We start from the raw sequence: 23,398 nt of genomic DNA on the forward strand, positions 1-23,398 counted from the left end.
TCCAATCAAAAAAGTTGTAGAAACATCTCAGGGATGATCAATGGAAACAGGATGCATCTGAGCTCAATTTCGAGTCTTATAGCAATGCGTCTGAATACTTAAGTAAATATGGTATTTCTGTTATTTATTTTTAATAAATGTGTTAACATTTCTAAAAAACCTGTTTTCGCTTTCATTATGGGGTATTGATCGATGTATGTAGATTAATGAGGAATTTATTTGATTTGATCCATTTTAAGGCTGTAACACAACACAATGTGGAAAAAGTCAAGGGATCTGAAACATTTCCGATAAAGATATCCCCTGATATTGACCCTTTTGGTCTTAATATCGTTGCATTTTGCATAAACCACTACAAAATGTTGCTACACAGTTTGAATCCTAGGCTCAAAGTGTCAAATTGTTTTTGGACTGACTTTTGATGTAAAGGAAGACACTACATAGGTAGGTGGCCTTGCCTTGGTCACTGACCTTTGGTTGTCTCTCTACAGCTGTAGGGATGACATTTGATTGGACAGCATACCGCAGTTGTCACGGCTACAGCCCATAGACACTTCTGTAATTGATTCTTTGGTTTCAGATTGCTTCCTGAACTTTTTCCTCTCTAGTCTGTGATTGGTCACTCACCCCCTCTCTCTCTTCTCTGTGATTGGCAGGTTGTGACCAGGGGCTTGGTAGGTGTTGTTGCCGCTGTAGTCCATCGCTGAGGTTGTCTCGGAGACCGAGTGTGTGTCGCCACGGTGTTGCATCGTTGCCATGGGGAAACAGAACAGCAAGCTGCGGCCAGAGATGCTTCAGGACCTGAGAGAGAACACTGAGTTCTCTGACCATGAACTACAGGAGTGGTACAAGGTCAGAACACACACACACACACACACACACACACACACACACACACACACACACACACACACACACACACACACACACACACACACACACACACACACACACACACACACACACACACACACACACACACACACACACACACACACACACACACACACACACACACACACACACACACACACCATGACCCTAACCTAGGTGACAGCAGACCATATCCCTAATATAGTGGTAGAAGGTGAGAGCAGACCTATATTTTGGTGGCCTCTCTTATCCAGAGCGACTTACAGTTAGTGAGTGCATACATTTTCCATACTGCCCCCCCCCCCGTGGGAATCGAACCCACAACCCTGGCGTTGCAAGCGCCATGCTCTACCAACTGAGCTACAGGAAGACCAATAACATCTGAGATAGGCCCAATTTTATCTGATATACACATCGAAATTATTGAATACTTTATAACAAATGTACCTTTCCAGATTGGACAATGAGTTTTGTGTGTGTAGAAGGACATGGCTTTACCATTTAAATGACTGAAAACGTATGAATGAAGTGTCTTATTCATGGCTCTACACTGATTTAATACAAGGATCACATTTAGGGGCACAATGAAACTATTTGAGTAAGACTGTTTTAATGATAACAAATTACTAAAAGTTCATGAATAAAATATTTTAGGGGGGGTTCCATGCTCAATAAAGTACAATATATCCTACAAATATTTGAGTCACGTGGGTGAGACAAAAGTGTTCAGCTGCCCCTTTAAGGGGCGGGCCTTTACCATGGTAACGGTGGGATTTGCATGTTTTACTGTACATGTGTGAAGCTAGCCACAATAAGGATTAGCCACAACAGTGGAATTTTTCGGTTTGCCTTCAAAATAAAAGTCCCCCATTGAAGTAATGCCATATTAGGACTATTGTGGCTAATCCTTATCGTGGCTAGCTTAACACAGGTTCTGTCTGTCAGAGATGAAAATTCTCAGACATCCCTTTGCTAGTATCAGTTAAGCAAACTCAGACTAACATTGAACAACAACCTAATGTGTGAACAAAACTATTTAAATGGCCAAGAAACACAAGGACAAAGACACACTTTAGTAGACTTTTTGGTAAATTAGACCAACTTTTAACTTGTACTCTTCTAAAAATGAATGTTTTAGCACTGCACTCAGTGTGCACAGTGCCCCAGGCACATGCCACAACTATCCAGCCTCCACCCAGTACCCTGCCCTGAACACGATGAAGAAGCTCTCTCCCTCCTCTGTGTAAAGAAATTAGACTGCAACCAACCGCAGCGCACGCAAACCACACTGCCCACAGGTACCGGGAGGCGGGACAGACAAGCAGACAGTCAAACTAGCAGTGTTTTCCCTGTCATCGGTTGCTTTGTGACTGACGGGTGCCTGTCCTATCAATAGATCACTAGAAGATGCATATTGTTAATTCTAGCGGGAGAGGGCTCGGTAGACTTGAAGAAACTAGACTAGCGAATTGAAAAGTAGCTTAGTTAATCTAAGTGGAAAAAGAAGAAGGCTAAAAATGAGTGTGTAATTGGCTGTTTAGCCAACAGCCAGCGATAGTGGAAAAGACTACCCCTAACCCCTAACCCCTAACCCCTAACCCCTAACCCCTAACCCCTAACCCTAACCCTTACCCTTACCCTTACCCTTACCCTAACCCCTAACCCCTAACCCTAACCCTTACCCTAACCCTTACCCTTACCCTAACCCCTAACCCCTAACCCCTAACCCCTAACCCCTAACCCTTACCCTTACCCTAACCCCTTACCCCTTACCCCAGAGCACTTATTCACACAGGCATTAATCCATTTAAAAAACCACACACAAATACACACACACACACACACACACACACACGTATGTGCAGCCAGTCACGTATACAGACTGTTAGGTTCTGAACAAACTGAGTAAAAACTCAAATGGACGACTAGAAAAAAGCTCATTCCAAGTTTATTCAGCCACTGGGTCATACAGCTGCAAAGACAAAGCATGATTACACAATCACATATATTTATAACCTTCTAATAGGCGTGGTCAACTCCGTACACATCTAGACAACCAATACATCTCACGTACACACACATGCACACACACACAAACACACACACACACGCGCACACACACACACACACACACACGTTCGGTGATGAGGTAGTTCATCGGTCAACTGTCGCCTCATCATGCTGAGATTTGGACCAAAAATATTTTGTATGGGTGAGGAAACATCACATGGTGCACTGAGCAGGATAAAAAAAAAACACATGGCGCTGTCGCCTTCCTCTTCCCTCTTCCTGGATTAACAGGCTGGGGGTGTGGCCCAAATGGCACCCTATTCCCTATAGAGTAGGTTCTGGTCCCTTTTGGACTCTGGTCAAAGTAGTACACTTCATAGGGATAGGGTGCCATTACCCGCAGTACATGAATACTGTTGTGTTTTACCACTGTCAGTACATGAATACTGTTGTGTTTTATCACTGTCAGTACATGAATACTGATGTGTTTTACCACTGTCAGTACATGAATACTGATGTGTTTTACCACTGTCAGTACATGAATACTGATGTGTTTTACCACTGTCAGTACATGAATACTGATGTGTTTTACCACTGTCTAATGTTGGCATGCCACCCCTGGTCCTCTCCAAATACTACCGCTGCACCATCGAGAGCGTCCTGACCAGTTGCATCACAGTCTGGTGCAGAATTGCTCCATCCCTGACCCGAAGGCTCTCCAGGGGGTGGTGAAGACATCCCAGTACATCACTGGGACCGTGCTCCGACCCATCCAGGACATCACTGGGACCGTGCTCCCACCCATCCAGGACATCACTGGGACCGTGCTCCGACCCATCCAGGACATCACTGGGACCGTGCTCCCACCCATCCAGGACATCACTGGGACCGTGCTCCCACCCATCCAGGATATCACTGGGACCGTGCTCCCACCCATCCAGGACCTCTATTAGAAACAGTGCCTGAGGAAGGCCTGCAGCATCATCAAGGACCCCACACCCCCCAGCCACGAGCTGTTCTCTCCCTTACCGTCGGGCAGACGGTATCGGAGCATGAGGTCTGATACCAACAGGCTCAGAGACAGTTTCCATCTGACTGTTCAACACTTGAACTGGACTGACCACCTACTCTGATTCTCCGCACCTTAGCACACATGCACTCACTCATGCACACACCCACACAGACACACACAGACACACACAGACACACGTGTGTTTTACCACTGGCAATACATGAATACCGTTGTGTTTTACCACTTTCCCATCGCTCCACGGTTTTCACCACCTGTTCCATGGCGGTGCCGAGAGCCTGGATCATAGCCGCTTGTTGTTCTACGCGCTCTTCTATTGATCCAGCTGGCACCGCCGCTCCTGCTGACTCCATGTCTAAAGGTGCGTAATTCTGTCACAGCGACGTGTATGCGGTAGGCGAAGTCAAGAGCAGGACACCGAGCTACTGACAGAAACTTTACTGGATGCAGTGCAAAAATACAAAGTACACAGGCAACCTCAAACAGCGAGGAAATAATAAGACACATGGGCAACTGCCGCAAAGACCAAAACAATTAGGCACAATACACAATGAGAAACAGAGGGCTATAAAGGGAACACAATAAAACATAATGGGAAACAGGTGTAAACAATAAAGACTAAACAAGACAAACACCGAAACATCGATCGGCAGCAGTTAGTACTCCGGGGACGACGAACGCCAAAGCCTGCCCGAGCAAGGAGGAGGAGAAGCCTCGGCTGAATCCTTGACAGTACATGAATACTGATGTGTTTTACCACTGGCAGTACATAAATACTGTTGTGTTTTACCACTGTCAGTACATGAATACTGATGTGTTTTACCACTGTCAGTACATGAATACTGTTGCGTTTTACCACTGTCAGTACATGAATACTGTTGTGTTTTACCACTGTCAGTACATGAATACTGATGTGTTTTACCACTGTCAGTACATGAATACTGTTGTGTTTTACCACTGTCAGTACATGAATACTGATGTGTTTTACCACTGTCAGTACATGAATACTGATGTGTTTTACCACTGTCAGTACATGAATACTGATGTGTTTTACCACTGTCAGTACATGAATACTGATGTGTTTTACCACTGTCAGTACATGAATACTGATGTGTTTTACCACTGTCAGTACATGAATACTGATGTGTTTTACCACTGTCAGTACATGAATACTGTTGTGTTTTACCACTGTCAGTACATGAATACTGATGTGTTTTACCACTGTCAGTACATGAATACTGATGTGTTTTACCACTGTCAGTACATGAATACTGATGTGTTTTACCACTGTCAGTACATGAATACTGATGTGTTTTACCACTGTCAGTACATGAATACTGTTGTGTTTTACCACTGTCAGTACATGAATACTGATGTGTTTTACCACTGTCAGTACATGAATACTGATGTGTTTTACCACTGTCTAATGTTGGCATGCCACCCCTGGTCCTCTCCAAATACTACCGCTGCACCATCGAGAGCGTCCTGACCAGTTGCATCACAGTCTGGTGCAGAATTGCTCCATCCCTGACCCGAAGGCTCTCCAGGGGGTGGTGAAGACATCCCAGTACATCACTGGGACCGTGCTCCGACCCATCCAGGACATCACTGGGACCGTGCTCCCACCCATCCAGGACATCACTGGGACCGTGCTCCCACCCATCCAGGACATCACTGGGACCGTGCTCCGACCCATCCAGGATATCACTGGGACCGTGCTCCCACCCATCCAGGACCTCTATTAGAAACAATGCCTGAGGAAGGCCTGCAGCATCATCAAGGACCCCACACCCCCCAGCCACGAGCTGTTCGCTCCCTTACCGTCGGGCAGATGGTATCGAAGCATGAGGTCTGATACCAACAGGCTCAGAGACAGTTTCCATCTGACTGTTCAACTCTTGAACTGGACTGACCACCTACTCTGATTCTCCGCACCTTAGCACACATGCACTCACTCATGCACACACCCACACAGACACACACAGACACACACAGACACACGTGTGTTTTACCACTGGCAATACATGAATACCGTTGTGTTTTACCACTTTCCCATCGCTCCACGGTTTTCACCACCTGTTCCATGGCGGTGCCGAGAGCCTGGATCATAGCCGCTTGTTGTTCTACGCGCTCTTCTATTGATCCAGCTGGCACCGCCGCTCCTGCTGACTCCATGTCTAAAGGTGCGTAATTCTGTCACAGCGACGTGTATGCGGTAGGCGAAGTCAAGAGCAGGACACTGAGCTACTGGCAGAAACTTTACTGGATGCAGTGCAAAAATACAAAGTACAAAGGCAACCTCATACAGAGAGGAAATAATAAGACACATGGGCAACTGCCGCAAAGACCAAAACAATTAGGCACAATACACAATGAGAAACAGAGGGTTATAAAGGGAACACAATAAAACATAATGGGAAACAGGTGTAAACAATAAAGTCCAAACAAGACAAACACCGAAACATCGATCGGCAGCAGTTAGTACTCCGGGGACGACGAACGCCAAAGCCTGCCCGAGCAAGGAGGAGGAGAAGCCTCGGCTGAATCCGTGACAGTACATTAATACTGTTGTGTTTTACCACTGTCAGTACATTAATACTGTTGTGTTTTACCACTGTCAGTACATGAATACTGTTGTGTATTACCACTGTCAGTACATTAATACTGTTGTGTTTTACCACTGTCAGTACATGAATACTGATGTGTTTTACCACTGTCAGTACATGAATACTGATGTGTTTTACCACTGTCAGTACATGAATACTGATGTGTTTTACCACTGTCAGTACATGAATACTGATGTGTTTTACCACTGTCAGTACATGAATATTGATGTGTTTTACCACTGTCAGTACATGAATACTGTTGTGTATTACCACTGTCAGTACATGAATACTGATGTGTTTTACCACTGTCAGTACATGAATACTGATGTGTTTTACCACTGTCAGTACATTAATACTGTTGTGTTTTACCACTGTCAGTACATGAATACTGATGTGTTTTACCACTGTCAGTACATGAATACTGATGTGTTTTACCACTGTCAGTACATGAATACTGATGTGTTTTACCACTGTCAGTACATTAATACTGTTGTGTTTTACCACTGTCAGTACATGAATACTGTTGTGTTTTACCACTGGCAGTACATGAATACTGATGTGTTTTACCACTGTCAGTACATGAATACTGTTGTGTTTTACCACTGGCAGTACATGAATACTGATGTGTTTTACCACTGTCTAATGTTGGCATGCCACCCCTGGTCCTCTCCAAATACTACCGCTGCACCATCGAGAGCGTCCTGACCAGTTGCATCACAGTCTGGTGCAGAATTGCTCCATCCCTGACCCGAAGGCTCTCCAGGGGGTGGTGAAGACATCCCAGTACATCACTGGGACCGTGCTCCGACCCATCCAGGACATCACTGGGACCGTGCTCCCACCCATCCAGGACATCACTGGGACCGTGCTCCCACCCATCCAGGACATCACTGGGACCGTGCTCCCACCCATCCAGGACATCACTGGGACCGTGCTCCCACCCATCCAGGACATCACTGGGACCGTGCTCCGACCCATCCAGGACATCACTGGGACCGTGCTCCCACCCATCCAGGACCTCTATTAGAAACAGTGCCTGAGGAAGGCCCACAGCATCATCAAGGACCCCCACACCCCCCAGCCACGAGCTGTTCTCTCCCTTACCGTCGGGCAGACGGTATCGGAGCATGAGGTCTGATACCAACAGGCTCAGAGACAGTTTCCATCTGACTGTTCAACACTTGAACTGGACTGACCACCTACTCTGATTCTCCGCACAGTGGCGGTTCTAGACACATTTTACTAGGGGGGCCAAGGAGGGGCCAGTGTTTAATCAGGGGGGCACACATAAAAAAACTGGCAACACATGATATTCAAAGATTATAAACTTTATTTTACTTTAAAATCATATGACATTTAATATAACATGTATTTTGTACAAGAGTGCAGATGCAAGAGAGATAGTGCCATAAAAATGAAAAAATAAATAAATTAAAATAAAATTAAAAGTACAGGGTACAAATACAGGGTTCATATTCAATGTGAACAAAACTCCAGGATACAACAAAGGGTACAACAATGTGCCATTTCCTATTTATGGAAGCCCCACTACTGTGGACAGTTGATTCCACATTTTGTTTTAAGAAAGAAAACTTTACAACAAGTTGGTCGTGGTTAGCAACTGTGTTAAGAATTTCCCTAAAGTTTCCTTTGTTAGTGGACCCTTCAGATTCATCATGTCCTCTTTGTGCTATGTTTTGTGTAGCTGTAAGCAACAGCACTTCCCCAACTGTTTTAATGTATGCCTGATTTTCTTGTACTTGTTTAGTGTGTTCTTTGTCAAGGAGATCTGTTAGTGTTGCGTCAGTTCTAACAGCTCTTTGATAATCCCTCCATGCGATCATTGCACACTTGTGTCGTTCAGACTTTGCATGTAGTGAAAACCCTGCATTTCTCATAGTTGCCTTTTTCCAGTTTGTAAAACCAGGTGTTGAAACAAAAACGGTGTCTGGGGCATTTGGTGTGCTAAAATGTCTACATGCATAGCAACATGTAGAGTCCGTCATTACAGAATACTCAAGCCATGGATGAGTAGTGTACCAGTTTGGTCTGAAGCTTCGTCTTCTGTCCCCCATCAGTGTGGTTGGGAATATCTTCAAGTTCGGCTGTACTGGTACGTCATACTTAGACTTGCTGATATCTGAAGAAGATGGACAGTAAACATAGGGCACAACTACAACATTTATTTACTGTATATCTGCATGTATTTCAAAATGTAGGCAAAGTATTTACTTAAAAAAAAAACAGAGCCATATTGACACAAAAATAATTAACAGCAGAAAGCAGCATTTTAAGGACACCCAGCAGGCCTACCATTACATTGTAATTGCATTGCTTTGCAAATAGTAAGAACCTTCCTCATCACAAACCTGATGGTGCAGTACTTGATCCACATGGATCCACTTGCTGTCCCTCTGGCTGTTCATCTCTCTGTCCCTGTATGCTTTCTTCTTCATGCTTCTCACCCTCTTCTTCATTCTCCTCGCCCTCTTCTTCATTCTCCTCACCCTCTTCTTCATTCTCCTCACCCTCTTCTTCATCCTCCTCACCCTCTTCTTCATCCTCCTCACCCTCTGGAATTTCCCTCTCTTTGTCAGACCCCTCACTTTCATCACATGCTGGCTCTCCCTCTTCCTCAACTTTCTCAAAACCTCGATTTGTTTCTCTCACTTTTTTGTTTGCTGGGGCAAAAAATGACTTTATGTCCCTTCCTCGTTTCATGATAACTATTAGAAGAAGAAAAAACGTAGGGGCATGCATTACATTTTGTTACCTAACCATCCCTCCCTACTTAACACTGGCAGATAACCTGTTGATTACTTTACTAAAAATGTATTTGTTATCGCGATGCCACAGCCAAGACGGATGAAGTTACGTGGTTAACATCACAACATTGTGTAGACCTAGCAAGGATAGCCTACTAACATTTGGATATTTGCTTCTGCTTCGATGAGTTTGCTTAGATATGATTACATTTCTAAACAAATCGAGACCAGACATTTAAAAACTTGATTTGATTTATGTGTGAGGAACAAAAGGAACATGTAGGCTATGTGCAAGAACAACAAGTCACTTATGATATTAAATCGTTTTGCTTACCTTCGACTCCTACAGTTTTTGGGTGCGCCACTCTAATTTACCCGTTGTGATGTCACGAGAGGCTGTGTCCTGGAGGGACGTTACATCCCCCTGAGGTGGCTGCAAACCCAGACAGCTATGGCTCCATCTGCTGGTATGGTCGGGAACTCCACCCCTCTATGGCCAATCTTCCCACGCAGCTGAAACAAATCAGGAGCTGATGAGCTGAAGGTTTGTTGAAGGGAAGAGACACAGTCTCCAACCTGGGCTCTCTGGAGGACAAGAGTGCTGCACGTCCACTTCCATGAGGAATATAAGGATTTGGAGATACTTACCTTTGGGAAATACTCACCTTTGGATATATGCACCTGTGGAAATACGTGAGAGACATTTGGAAGGACTTTTTGCTGGGTTGGCCACTAGCTGCAACGTGGACTACAGTAAGGCTGGGGAAAAGTTATCTGAGCGAGTGAGAATTATGATTTTGGATGTGGAAGAGACATCCCTGAACTGTTAACCCTTAAAGAGCCACAAGAGAACAGAATTTTGTTATATTTTCGTTAATTTCCCAAGACCTATAATAAAATCCTTGTTTTGTTTGAACCTTGTCTCCTTGCACTACTTGAGCAATCCCGCTGAAAGCTGTGTAGCCTCTCGTGACGTCACAGATGGTGGAGAATACGGGCACGCTCAAGCGTTAATAGTGCATGTCAGAGGAGGATACCGAAGGTTTGATCACCCAGTTTTCCAAGTTGGCCGTAGGCTCCCGCCGACTGAAATGGAGGACATATTGAAAGCCCTTGTTGCTGGCCAGCAAGCCCAGATGCAAGCAAACGTGGCTCTCTTGGAGGAGCAAAAGAAAGCCAACCTTCTGAAGGCAGAGGAATTGCAGTTGCAGAGACAGAGGGTTGTCCAAAATACCCGCCCAATAAAGGCAAGTGACTTTATATCTAAGATGGGAGCTACCGATGACATTGAGGCATACCTGCATGCATTTGAGGCCACGGCCACTAGGGAAGCCTGGCCCAAGCAACAGTGGGTTGGTCTGTTAGCCCCCCTTTCTAACCGGGGAATCGCTGAATGCTGTCCGGGACCTGGGCCCTGACCAGGTTACTGACTATGATGCCCTGAAGTCTGAGATCCTCAGCAGATATGGACTCACAAAGTTTGGTATGGCCCAGCGCTTTCACGGCTGGACCTTCCAACCAGACCAACCTCCTCGGGCGCAGATGCATGAACTTGTCCGAATCGCAAGGAAATGGCTGGATCCGCAGAGGAATACAGCAGCGGCGGTGGTGGAGGCCGTTGTGGTGGATCGTTACCTACGCGCCCTGCCTTATGAGGCAAAACGGTTCATCAGTCAACAGGCCTTGACCACGGCTGATCTGACCGTGGAAGCTGTGGAAAAGTACCAGGCCACAGCGGAGATGCTGAATGCTTCCCGAAAAGACCCCAGGAGTGCGGCCCCACCACAAATGGGGAAAACCCATCCAAAGGACCCCAAGGTCTCGAACCCCGCCGCGTCAGGACTTATCCCGGCTCCAGGGGGAGCCAGAAACCAGGCGGGTCCAAGAAGAGTACACCAGGATGGGGAACCTCGACAGTGTTACCGGTGTGGGGAGAGGGGACATATCTCCTGGCAGTGTGGGAAACCAGCCGATGAACCTATGCCCACTGCGGAGTCCTCCAGCTCAGCACCCACACACCGTTTTGCCTCGCTCTTGGGAGTCGTAGATGGCGGCCCAGATCGACCCCCCACCTGCCCGGTAACTGTGAATCACCATGATGTGGAGGCCTTACTGGATTCTGGTAGCCGGGCCACCCTGGTGCGTAAGGATTTGGTGGGCCCAACGTGTCTGACCCGGGGAAAGTCCTCCCAGTTTCCTGTGTCCATGGGGACACCAGAGAATACCCCATTACTGAACTTACAATGACCAGCACACGGGGAACCATACACACGACGGCGGGGGTGGTTGATTCCCTCCCGTCCCTGTCCTAATTGGACGAGACTGCCCAGCCTTTTACCCACTCTGGAGAGAGTCTCAGGAGAGGATAACCCGAGTACCTCGGAAACGGAGAGGCAAGACTCATCCTGGGAAGGCTCCGGTGCAATCCTCCGAGTTACTCACTCCCGCCCGGGCTCTGATAGGGATGGCAGGTGCCCAGACCGACACAGAGACGGAGCTACAGAATCTGGACAAAGAACTGTCTGGTCTGAAGGGGACCGCTGAGAGGTATCGTTTGTTAAAGCAACAGTTAGACATGAAGACAGAAGAGTTAGATATCCTCCAGGCTAAACTCCAACAGAGCTCCTTCCCTAAGCAACAGGAGGAGCTGGAGAGGCTGCGCAGGACCATCGAGGAGTGTGAGGAGACCCTGCGCAGTAGTAAGGAGGTCCAGAAGAAGGCAGAGGAGAAGTACAAGGTGTTGGAGAACAAGATGAAGAATGCGGAGGCAGAGAGAGAGAGGGAACTGAAAGCTGCTCAACAGAAGCTAAACTCTGCTAAAACCAAGGCTGATGCGTTCAGTAAGAAACTCAAGGAGAGACAACAGGAGGCTGAGTCCCTGGTCCTAGAGTTGGAGGAGTTGAAGAGAGAGCAGTCTGGCAAGCACCACGGCAATGCGGACGCCCTCTCCCGGCGTGATGCCTTCTTCGCTGCCTTTACCCCGACGAGGACGTCGGTCCCGAGGAGGGGGATGTGTGATGTCACGAGAGGCTGTGTCCTGGAGGGACGTTACATCCCCCTGAGGTGGCTGCAAACCCAGACAGCTATGGCTCCATCTGCTGGTATGGTCGGGAACTCCACCCCTCTATGGCCAATCTTCCCACGCAGCTGAAACAAATCAGGAGCTGATGAGCTGAAGGTTTGTTGAAGGGAAGAGACACAGTCTCCAACCTGGGCTCTCTGGAGGACAAGAGTGCTGCACGTCCACTTCCATGAGGAATATAAGGATTTGGAGATACTTACCTTTGGGAAATACTCACCTTTGGATATATGCACCTGTGGAAATACGTGAGAGACATTTGGAAGGACTTTTTGCTGGGTTGGCCACTAGCTGCAACGTGGACTACAGTAAGGCTGGGGAAAAGTTATCTGAGCGAGTGAGAATTATGATTTTGGATGTGGAAGAGACATCCCTGAACTGTTAACCCTTAAAGAGCCACAAGAGAACAGAATTTTGTTATATTTTCGTTAATTTCCCAAGACCTATAATAAAATCCTTGTTTTGTTTGAACCTTGTCTCCTTGCACTACTTGAGCAATCCCGCTGAAAGCTGTGTAGCCTCTCGTGACGTCACACCGTGTAGAACGTTGCCGTGTAGAGCGTTGCATTAGTTCCGCTTTTGGCGCTCGCGTGTAAAATAGTTATAAATTCATAATTTTTTATTTGGTCAGCACGGGGGGGCCACAGGGGTGGCCAGGGACATTTCCAGGGAGGCACGGGCCTCCCCCGGCCTCCGTGTAAAACCGCCACTGTCTCCGCACCTTAGCACACATGCACTCACTCATGCACACACCCACACGCACAGACACACACAGACACACACACACACACACACACACACACACACACACACACACACACACACACACACACACTAAATAAGCCCCCCCCACACACACACACACAGACACACACACACACACACACACACACACACACTACATAAGCCCACACAAACATGCATACTGACGCAACACACACACAAACACACTCACCACATATACTGCTGCTACTGTCTATTATCTATCCTGTTGCCTAGTCACTTTACCCCTACCTTTATGTACATAGCTACCTCAATTATCATCGTACCCCTGCACATCAACTCGGTGCTGGTGCTTCCTGTATATATTCATGTTAATTTCTACTTCCTGTATATATTCATGTTATTTTCTACTTCCTGTATATAGCCATGTTAGTTTTACTCATTATTATTATTCGTTATTCACTGTGTATTTATTCCTCATGTCACTATTTCAATTTTTTATGTGATTTTTATCTTAACTCTGCATTGTTGGAAAAGGACCCATAAGTTCAGCATTTCACTGTTAGTCTACACCTGTTGTTTACGAAGCATGTGACAAATAACATTGGATTTGATTTATACTGATGCTAAAATGTTTATTCTGTTCTACTGATCCATTTACTTTATGTTCCTATTCTTATATTTTATTATTTCTTATTGTTGTTGCATTGTTGAGAAGGAACCTGCAAGTAAGCATTTCACTGGACAGTGTATACCATGCGTATCTCGTACATAAGACTATTAAAAGTTGAAGTTGATTAATGCTGGGACATAAAGTCTGTGTCTACTATCTGCTGGTGTTGGCAATGGAACGAGCGCTACAAAAGGTCTCTCTCTCTGTTCCCTCTCTCTCTCTCTCTCTCTCTCTCTCTCTCTCTCTCTCTCTGTTCTCTCTTTCTTCTCTCTCTCTCTCTGTTCTCTCTCTCTGTTCTCTCTCTCTGTTCTCTCTCTCTCTCTCTCTCTCTCTCTCTCTCTCTCTCTCTCTCTCTCTCTCTCTCTCTCTCTCTCTCTCTCTCTCTCTCTCTCTCTCTCCTCAGGGCTTTCTGAAGGACTGTCCCAGCGGCAACCTGAACGTGGAGGAGTTCAAGAAGATCTACGCCAACTTCTTCCCTTACGGAGACGCCTCCAAGTTCGCCGAGCACGTCTTCCGAACGTTCGACACCAACAACGACGGCACCATCGACTTCCGGGAGTTCATAATTGCGCTGAGTGTCACTTCACGGGGAAAGCTGGAGCAGAAACTTAAGTGGGCCTTCAGCATGTATGACCTGGATGGGAATGGGTACATCAGTCGTGATGAGATGTTGGAGATCGTACAGGTGAGACATGGGATTTGTAGTCCTGGTGGAGGTCATACAGGTGAGACATGGGATTTGTAGTCCTGGTGGAGGTCGTACAGGTGAGACATGGGATGTGTAGTCCTGGTGGAGGTCGTACAGGTGAGGAGGTCCACTTCAGTTTCTGCTCCAGCTTGCCCAGCTCATTTTAGTAATCAATGTTTCTCATTTAAAAGTGGATAAATACTTCCTCCTGGTTCCTCTCTAGGCTTCTTCCTAGATTCCTTCCTTCTAGGCATGTCTTCCTCGCCACTGAGCTTCTGCCTCTGCATTGCTTGCTCTTTAGGGTTTTAGGCCGGGTTTCTGTAAAGCACTTTGTGACACCTGCTGATGTAAAAAGGGATTTATAAAATACATTTGATTGGTTGATTGATGAATAGACACAGCAGTCATGATGAGGGGATGGAGATCCTACAGGTGAAATGGGGGGAGATGGGAACTGTGATTTGCATAGTTTTTTTTTGTGTGAGCTGTAGTTCATTGGATGAAAGTGTTTAGCACTGTGATGGCAAATGTAACAGAGGTAAACGGTTCATCTCTAGCTTAGCCTACTGTAGCATAGTGTTGTCAATTTCTCTACGAGCTGGGGTCCTGAACTACTTTTATGAACTTTCATGGTACCCTATTCCCTATATAGTGCACTACTTTAGACCAGAGAATTGCACCCTATTCCCTATATAGTGCACTACTTTAGACCAGAGAATGGCACCCTATTCCCTATATAGTGCACTACTTTAGACCAGAGAATGGCACCCTATTCCCTATATAGTGCACTACTTTAGACCAGAGAATGGCACCCTATTCCCTGTATAGTGCACTACTTTAGACCAGGGAATGGCACCCTATTCCCTATATAGTGCACTACTTTTGACCAGAGAATGGCACCCTATTCCCTATATAGTGCACTACTTTTGACCAGGGCCCATAGGGTGACAGACCCCACGCATCATCAAGGACCCCACACACCCGAGCTGTTCACTCTCTTACTGTCGGCCCGATGGTCCTTTCAAGAACTAGATGTCCTAGATGGGATGTACTGGGCCGTCTTCACCACACGCTAGGTGACATTGGCCAGATTATCACGCAAAAAATTTGACTTTTAAAAAATAAGCCTTTTTAAACCATGACCTGGGTGAATTCAGCTTTTGTATTTAGATAAAAAGGAAAGTAGAATCTTGCAACGCGGGCATTTAGGAAGTGGGAGTGGTAACAGTATTATGATTTCAACCCTCTGCCATATGGCATGAGTAGTGTCCCTTTTAGTCAGAGAATTGCCAGTCATTGACCATTTGGACATCCTAAAAATAGGTCCTTTTAGTCTGAGAATTATCAGTCATTGACCATTTTGACATCCTAAAAATAGGTCCTTTTAGTCTGAGAATTATCAGTCATTAACCATTTGGACATCCTTAAAATAGGTCCTTTTAGTCTGAGAATTGCCAGTCATTGACCATTTGGACATCATAAAAATAGGTCCTTTTAGTCTGAGAATTATCAGTCATTGACCATTTGGACATCCTTAAAATAGGTCCTTTTAGTCTGAGAATTATCAGTCATTGACCATTTGGACATCCTTAAAATAGGTATTTTTACTCTGAGAATTATTGGCCATTGAGAATTTGGATATCCTAAAAATATACAGTACCAGTCAAAAGTTTGGACAGAGTGTCACGACTCTCTCCAAAGCTACCTCATCTCCTTGTTCGGGCAGGCTTCGGCGTTCGTCGTCACCGGCCTTCTAGCCACTGCCGCTCCTCATCTCATCATTCCGTTTGTTTTGTCTTGTTTATTACACACATCTGGTACATATCCCCTCATCAGTCTCTGTATAATTATTTCCTCTGCTCCCCCATGTCTTTGTGTGTTATTGTTCCATGTGGAGGTGTCGCTAGCTCGTGTTTTGAGCATTATGTTACTTTTATCGCCGGGATATTCACCCATGGGTTTTGTTTTCCGAGTACGCATTTAAGTTGCACTGTATTTGGTTTATGCATTGCTGCTGACTGCTATATTGGCCAAATAAACCCTATTCTATGATTCCTCCTGCGCTCCTCCTACTCACCTTGTCACACACACCTACTCATTCCAGGATTTTTCTTTATTTTTACTATTTTTCTGTATTGTAGAATAATAGTGAAGACATCAAAACTATGAAATAACACATATGGAATCATGTAGTAAACCAAAAAGTGTTAAACAAATCAAAATATATTTTATAGCCAACCTTTGCCTTGATGACAGCTTTGCACACTCTTGGCATTCTCTCAACCAGCTTCATGAGGTAGTCACCTGGAATGCATTTCAATTAACAGGTGTGCCTTGTTAAAAGTTAATTTGTGGAATTTCTTTCCTTCGTAATGCTTTTGAGTCAATCAGTTGTGTTGTGACAAGGTAGGGTTGGTATACAGAAGATAGCCCTATTTGGTAAAAGACCAAGTCCATATTATGGCAAGAACAGCTCAAATAAGCAAAGAGAAACGACAGTGCATCATTACTTTAAGACATGAAGGTCAGTCAATATAGAAAATGTCAACAATTTTGAACGTTTCTTCAAGTGCAGTCGCAAAAACCATAAAGCGCTATGATGAAACTGGCTCTCATGAGGACCGCCACAGGAAAGGAAGACCCAGAGTTACCTCTGCTGCAGAGGATAAGTTCATTAGAGTTACCAGCCTCAGAAATTGCAGCCCAAATAAATGCTTCACAGAGTTCAAGTAACAGACACATCTCAACATCAAGTGTTCAGAGGAGACTGTGTGAATCAGGCCTTCATGGTCAAATTGCTGCAAAGAAACCACTACTAAAAGACACCAATAAGAAGAAGAGACTTGCTTGGGCCAAGAAACACAAGCAATGGACATTAGACCGGTGGAAATCTGTCCTTTGGTCTGATGAGTCCAAATTTGAGATTTTTGGTTCCAACCGCCGTGCCTTTGTGAGAAGCAGAGTAGGTGAACGGATTATCTCTGCATGTGTGATTCCCACCATGAAGCATGGAGGAAGAGGTGTGATGGTGTGGGGTTGCTTTGCTGGTGACACTGTCTGTGATTTATTTAGAATTCAAGGCACACTTAAACAGCATGGCTACCACAGCATTCTGCAGCAATACGCCTTTACATCTGGTTTGGGCTTAGTGGGACTATCATTTGTTTTTCAACAGGACAATGACCCAACACACCTCCAGGCTGTGTAAGGGCTATTTGACCAAGAAGGAGAGTGATGGAGTGCTGCATCAGATGACCTGGCCTCCACAATCCCCCGACCTTAACCCAATTGAGATGGTTTGGGATGATTGTCCCACTAAGCCCAAACCAGATGGGATGGCGTATCGCTGCAGAATGCAAATCAATATATATATTAGATGTTAGATTCTTCAAAGTAGCCACCATTTGCCTTGATGACAGCTTTGCACACTCTTGGCATTCTCTCAACCAGCTTCACCTGGAATTTTTTTCCAACAGTCTTGAAGGAGTTCCCACATATGCTGAGCACATGTTGGCTACTTTTCCTTCACTCTGCGGTCCGACTTATTGTATGACCTCTTTATACACAATATTAGGCCCAGCCTTTGGAACTTTGGTTTTCCTAGATATGGCTACTATGTTGTGATCACTACATCCGATGGACTACATTATTCCATATGTGTTTTTTCATAGTTTTGATGTCTTCACTATTATTCTACAATGTAGAAAATAGTAAAAAATAAAGAAAAACCCTTGAATGAGTAGGTGTGTCCAAACTTTTGACTGGTAGTGTATATATTTTTCGTAAACCAGGCCGTGAACCAATCACCTTCTGACAATATAAACAGGGGAACATGTGCCAATGTTTTGGATTTACAACACGGTGGTAACACGGTATCTGTTCTAATTCCAGTTAAAAGGTCCACCATGAGTATAAACATAGAGTTAAAAGCATTATACAATGCATAAAACACAAACAAATAAGCCTCGTTACAGTAAACTTATATTGCTAAACCACAACCACTACCACTAATGCGCTTCAACTGGCAATTCCTTTCACCTCAAAGAAACCCCTGTACTATAGCATCAACAACCCGTTTAGCCGCTGCAACCAGAGTAAGCTTTATAGGTGTGTATTATAAACTGGGTGGTTCGAACCCTGAATGCTGATTGGCTGACAGCTGTGGTATATCAGACCGTATACCACGGGGTATGACAAAACATTTATTTTTACTGCTCTAATAAACGTTGGTAACCAGTTTATAATATCAATAAGGCACCTCGGGGGGTTTATGGTAAATGTTAAAATATACCACGGCTAAGGACTTTATCCAGGCACTCCACGTCACGTTGTGCGTAAGAGCAGCCCTTAGCTGTGGTATATTGGCCATATACAACACCACTTCGGGCCATATTGCTTAAATATACTACTATCCTACTGTATTAAAACCTTTAACCTTAAGGAACCTCATAGCTTGATCAATTTATCTGCATCCAATGCAACCATTTTACTGGTACAACTGTACTAAAAGCCTTCACCTCAAACCATCCCTGTAGAAGAGATTAGGACTAATGCTATCATATGGTAAGGATCTGGACAAAACTCAACGCATGTGATTTCTCAGATTGACAGATAGAAGTGAGAAAGTCTGCCCCCTAGTGGGGAGATTCTGCTGGACACGCCATAGAAGGAACGGCCGACCGTTGTACAGCATGCTGTCAGCAGGGTTTGTTAGAGATGCTAGTGTGGAAATGGACATGTTCTTAGGATCTGGGTTGAGCAGGCAGAGGGAAGTAGAGAGCTAACACAGCAGGACCTTTTCAACAGTACACCTTTCTTCACCGGCCCAGGAACATTTACACACCATGCAATTTAAAACGACACAAACAATCAAAGGAGAACAAGGCGGTGGAGGCCATCTTGTCTCCCTCATCAAGCTCATCAACAATCCATTTCCCCACGGAAACAACAATGCCTCTGGACTGCAGCCCCTCATGTGGGCGGCCACACCACAAACAGAGAGAAACACAGCTTAAATACAATCCAGGTGTTCAATCAATTAGTCAATGAACCAATGAAATTGCTTGATTATAGCCAACTGGGCACAGACGTCAAATCGAAGTCTATTCTGCGTTGGGTTCAACTTAATTTCATTGAAATGACATGGAAACAATGTTGATTCAACCAGTGTGTGCCCAGTGGGAGGGCGATTAGTCACACACGTGTGACATTAGCATTGCTAGCAGGTTGACAGTGTGCTTGTATCGTAGCTGGCCGGTAAAGAGGTTACGTAGGGTTGGCCATTAATATTCTGGGTCGGGAATTACGTGATTGTGTGTTCTTTCAAGTTGTGTGGGAACTGGGAAGCATTCACCAGTTTAGCTGAGGAGAGAGTTACAAGAGAAAGCGAGACAGAGACAGATGGGGTACATAGACATAGGGAAAGTTTGAGAAAGAGAAGGAGAATGGGTGGAGAGAATAGATGAAAATGGGGAAAGAGAGAGAGAGAGAGAGAGAGAGAGAGAGAAAGAGAGAGAGAGAGAGAGAGAGAGAGAGAGAGAGAGAGAGAGAGAGAGAGAGAGAGAGAGAGAGAGAGAGAGAGAGAGAGAGAGAGAGAAAGAGAGAGAGAGAGAGAGAGAGAGAGAGAGAGAGAGAGAGAGAGAGAGAGAGAGAGAGAGAGAGAGAGAGAGAGAGAGAGAGAGAGAGAGAGAGAGAGGGGGTTCTGTATTGTTCTGAGAGCATGGATGGCTGCATGGCTGCATGCACTGTGTGCTCCAGGATTAGTAAGTTAAATTTAACCAGGGTTTATCCCTGAGTGTGCAGAATACTGGGATTATCCCTGGGCTCATCGAGGAGAGGAGAGGAGAGGGAGGAGAGAGGGAGAGGAGAGGAGGAGAGAGGGAGAGGAGAGGAGGAGAGAGCGAGAGGAAATAAGAAAAGGAGTGGGGAGGAGAGGAAGAGAGGAGAGGAGACGGAGAGGCCAAGGTATTATCACTGAGGATGGCAGGATGGAGAGTGAGAGATGCATGAGAGATGGATGAGGGGTGATGAAGAGGGTGAAGAGAGAGAGAGAGAGAGGGAGAAGGGAGTTAAGAGAGGGTGAAAAGCTTAAAGTTACTCCCTATATAGTGCATTACTTTTGACCAGGGCCCATACGGCTAAAGTAGTGCACTATATCGGAAGCAGGGTGCCATTTGGGACACAGCAGGAGGATGATTGAGATCTATACATAAAGCTCTCTTCTGCCTACAGCAATGACTCTCCCTCCTCCCTTCAAACCATCCATCCTATCTCTCTCTGCCCTCTCTCCCTCTTCCCTTTAAACCATCCATCCATACTATATCTCTGTGCTCCCACTCTCACTTCCCTTTAAACCAAGGGGGACAAAGTACGGCCCGCGGGCCGTATTCAATCTGTCCCGCGAGACATTTTTTAAATGTATTAAATATTGTTATATTTGAGTTACGATTTTTGGCCTAGAATTACTCATTCCATGATATTCAAACAACCTCCAATAGATGGCGATGTAGCCTGGCAGCGCGGTCTGTATGTGGTCAAAAGTTTTGAGAATGTCACAAATACTAATTTTCACAAAGTCTGCTGCCTCAGTTTTGATTATGGCAATTTGCATATACTTCAGAATGTCATGAAGAGTTATCAGATGAATTTGCCATGAAAATGAACTTAATCCCCAAAAAAACATTTCCACTGCATTTCAGCCCTGCCACAAAAGGACCAACTGACATCATGTCAGTGATTCTCTCGTTAACACAGGTGCGAGTGTTGACGAGGACAAAGCTGGAGAATACTCTGTCATGCTGATTGAGTTAGAATAACAGATTGGAAGCTTTAAAAGGAGGGTGGTTCTTGAAATCATTGTTCTTCCTCTGTTAACCATGGTTACCTGCAAGGAAACACGTGCCGTCATCATTGCTTTCCACAAAAGGGGCTTCACAGGCAAGGATATTTCTGCTAGTAAGATTGCACCTATATCAACCATTTATCGGATCATCAAGAACTTCAAGGAGAGAGGTTCAATTGTTGTGAAGAAGGCGTCAGGGCGCCCAAGAAAGTCCAGAAAGCGCCAGGACCGTTTCCTAAAGTTGATTCAGCTTGGGTCCATGGCCAGGAAACTCCCCAGACCTTAATCCCATTGAGAACTTGTGGTCAATCCTCAAGAGGCAGGTGGACAAACAAAAACCCACAAATTCGGACAAACTCCAAGCATTGATTATGCAAGAATGGGCTGCCATCAGTCAGGATGTGGCCCTGAAGTTAATTGACAGCATGCCAGGGCGGATTGCAGAGGTGTTGAAAAAGAAGGGTCAACACTGCAAATATTGACTCTTTGCATAAACTTAATGTAATTGTCAATAAAAGCATTTGACACTTATGTAATGCTTGTAATTATACTTCAGTATACCATAGTAACATCTGACAAAAATATCTAAAAACACTGAAGCAGCGAACTTTGTGAAGACCAATACTTGTGTCATTCTCAAAACTTTTGACCACGACAGTACGGTCAGATTCAGAATGTGCTCAGTCATCATAGCCACTTCATTGCTTGACGACTTTTCGCTTGAAAAAATGAGTGCTGCGAAAATGAGAAAAGTGGATTCTGAATGTCGTGTGTTTAAAGAAGAATGGACAGAAAAATACTTTTTTTTAACTAATATGAGGACAGAAGGCGGTATGTCTGATATGCCAAGAAAGTGTTGCCGTTTTTAAGGAATAAAACCTCAATCGTCATTTTTCAAGCCAGCAGGCTAACTACGCTAGCAATCGGTCCTCTCAGGAAAAGGAAAGGAATGCCTCAAAACTTGCCACAAACTTAAAAGGCCCAACAAAATAAGTTTACTAAACGGTGCTCTACTCAAGACTCTGTAACTAAGGCAAGCTACGTAGTGGCCCATAAAAATCACAAAGCATAGCAAGCCTTTTGCTGAAGGGGACATTTGTGAAAGAGTGTATGGTGGAGACCGCTGGTATACTTTGTCCTGAGAGTAAAAAGCCTAATTCGAGAAAATGAGCTTATCAAGCAGAACCATCACCAGGCGTGTAGAAGTGATAGGTGAGGAGCTCATCTCAGAGTTGAAGAGAAAAGAAGAGAAACACCGCTCAACTGTTAATTTTTGTCAGAGGAATAAATGAGAACTTTGAAAATAACAGAGGAACGTCTTGCGATGGAATCAACGACGGGAACAACCAGGGGCTCTGACTTATATGACAGGGTGTCTGCCTGCTTGGAAACAAATGGAATCTACCGTGGAGCAAACTGACAAACGTCACAACAGATGGATCACCAAATCTAACCGGTAAAGAAATTGGCCTACTTAAAAGATGACAAGACAAAGTAAAAGAAGAAATCCCTAACTCGGAGGAATTGATATTTCTTCACTGTATTATTCATCAGGAAGCCCTGTGTGAAAGTGTGTCAAAGCTGGAAAATGTTGTCAAAGTGGTTGTAAAACTTGTCAACTTTATACGGGCAAGGGGGCTTAACCATCGTCAGTTCATTCAGATGCTCAATGACACAGAGGCAGAGCACCAGGACCTTTTGTACCATTCAAATGTGCGCTGGCTAAGCCTGGGAAAAGTATTTCGCCGTGTGTGGGAACTGAGAGGGGAGATAGGTATGTTCCGTGATACGGTTGGTAAAGCTGACGACTTCTCAGAGTTGAAAGACACAGACTGGCTGGGCGACTTTGCTTTCGGTGTGGACATGTTGGGGCATCTGAACGATCTAAATGTGAAACTGCAGGGAAATTGTGTTTTTGTGCATGAACTGTATTCCAACGTGAAAGCATTCAAGGCCAAACTTATGTTGTTCTCCAGACAAATGAGCAGCCGGTCTCTCGCTCATTTTCCGACACTGGCCGCAATGAACGCGCCCACATCGCACTGCCGCACTGAGACATACAGAAGCACTTTGATCGACCTGCATGCTGAGTTTTCCCGCCGCTTCTCAG

At 45.1% G+C, this 23,398-nt stretch overlaps 1 protein-coding gene across 1 annotated transcript in view; it reads left to right on the forward strand.

Annotated features, from left to right (window-relative positions):
- LOC121586857 (hippocalcin-like protein 1) overlaps positions 1-23,398 on the forward strand; it is an 80,801-nt gene that overhangs the window by 54,917 nt on the left and 2,486 nt on the right. Inside the window, exons 2-3 of the mRNA XM_041903864.2 lie at positions 657-852; positions 14,163-14,444. Of these exons, the coding sequence (XP_041759798.1) occupies positions 757-852; positions 14,163-14,444 (378 nt within the window). The 5' untranslated portion in view covers positions 657-756. The remainder of the gene's footprint in view (positions 1-656; positions 853-14,162; positions 14,445-23,398) is intronic.

This window comes from Coregonus clupeaformis, chromosome 17 (assembly GCF_020615455.1).
Source record: "Coregonus clupeaformis isolate EN_2021a chromosome 17, ASM2061545v1, whole genome shotgun sequence".
Classification (NCBI taxonomy): domain Eukaryota; kingdom Metazoa; phylum Chordata; class Actinopteri; order Salmoniformes; family Salmonidae; genus Coregonus; species Coregonus clupeaformis.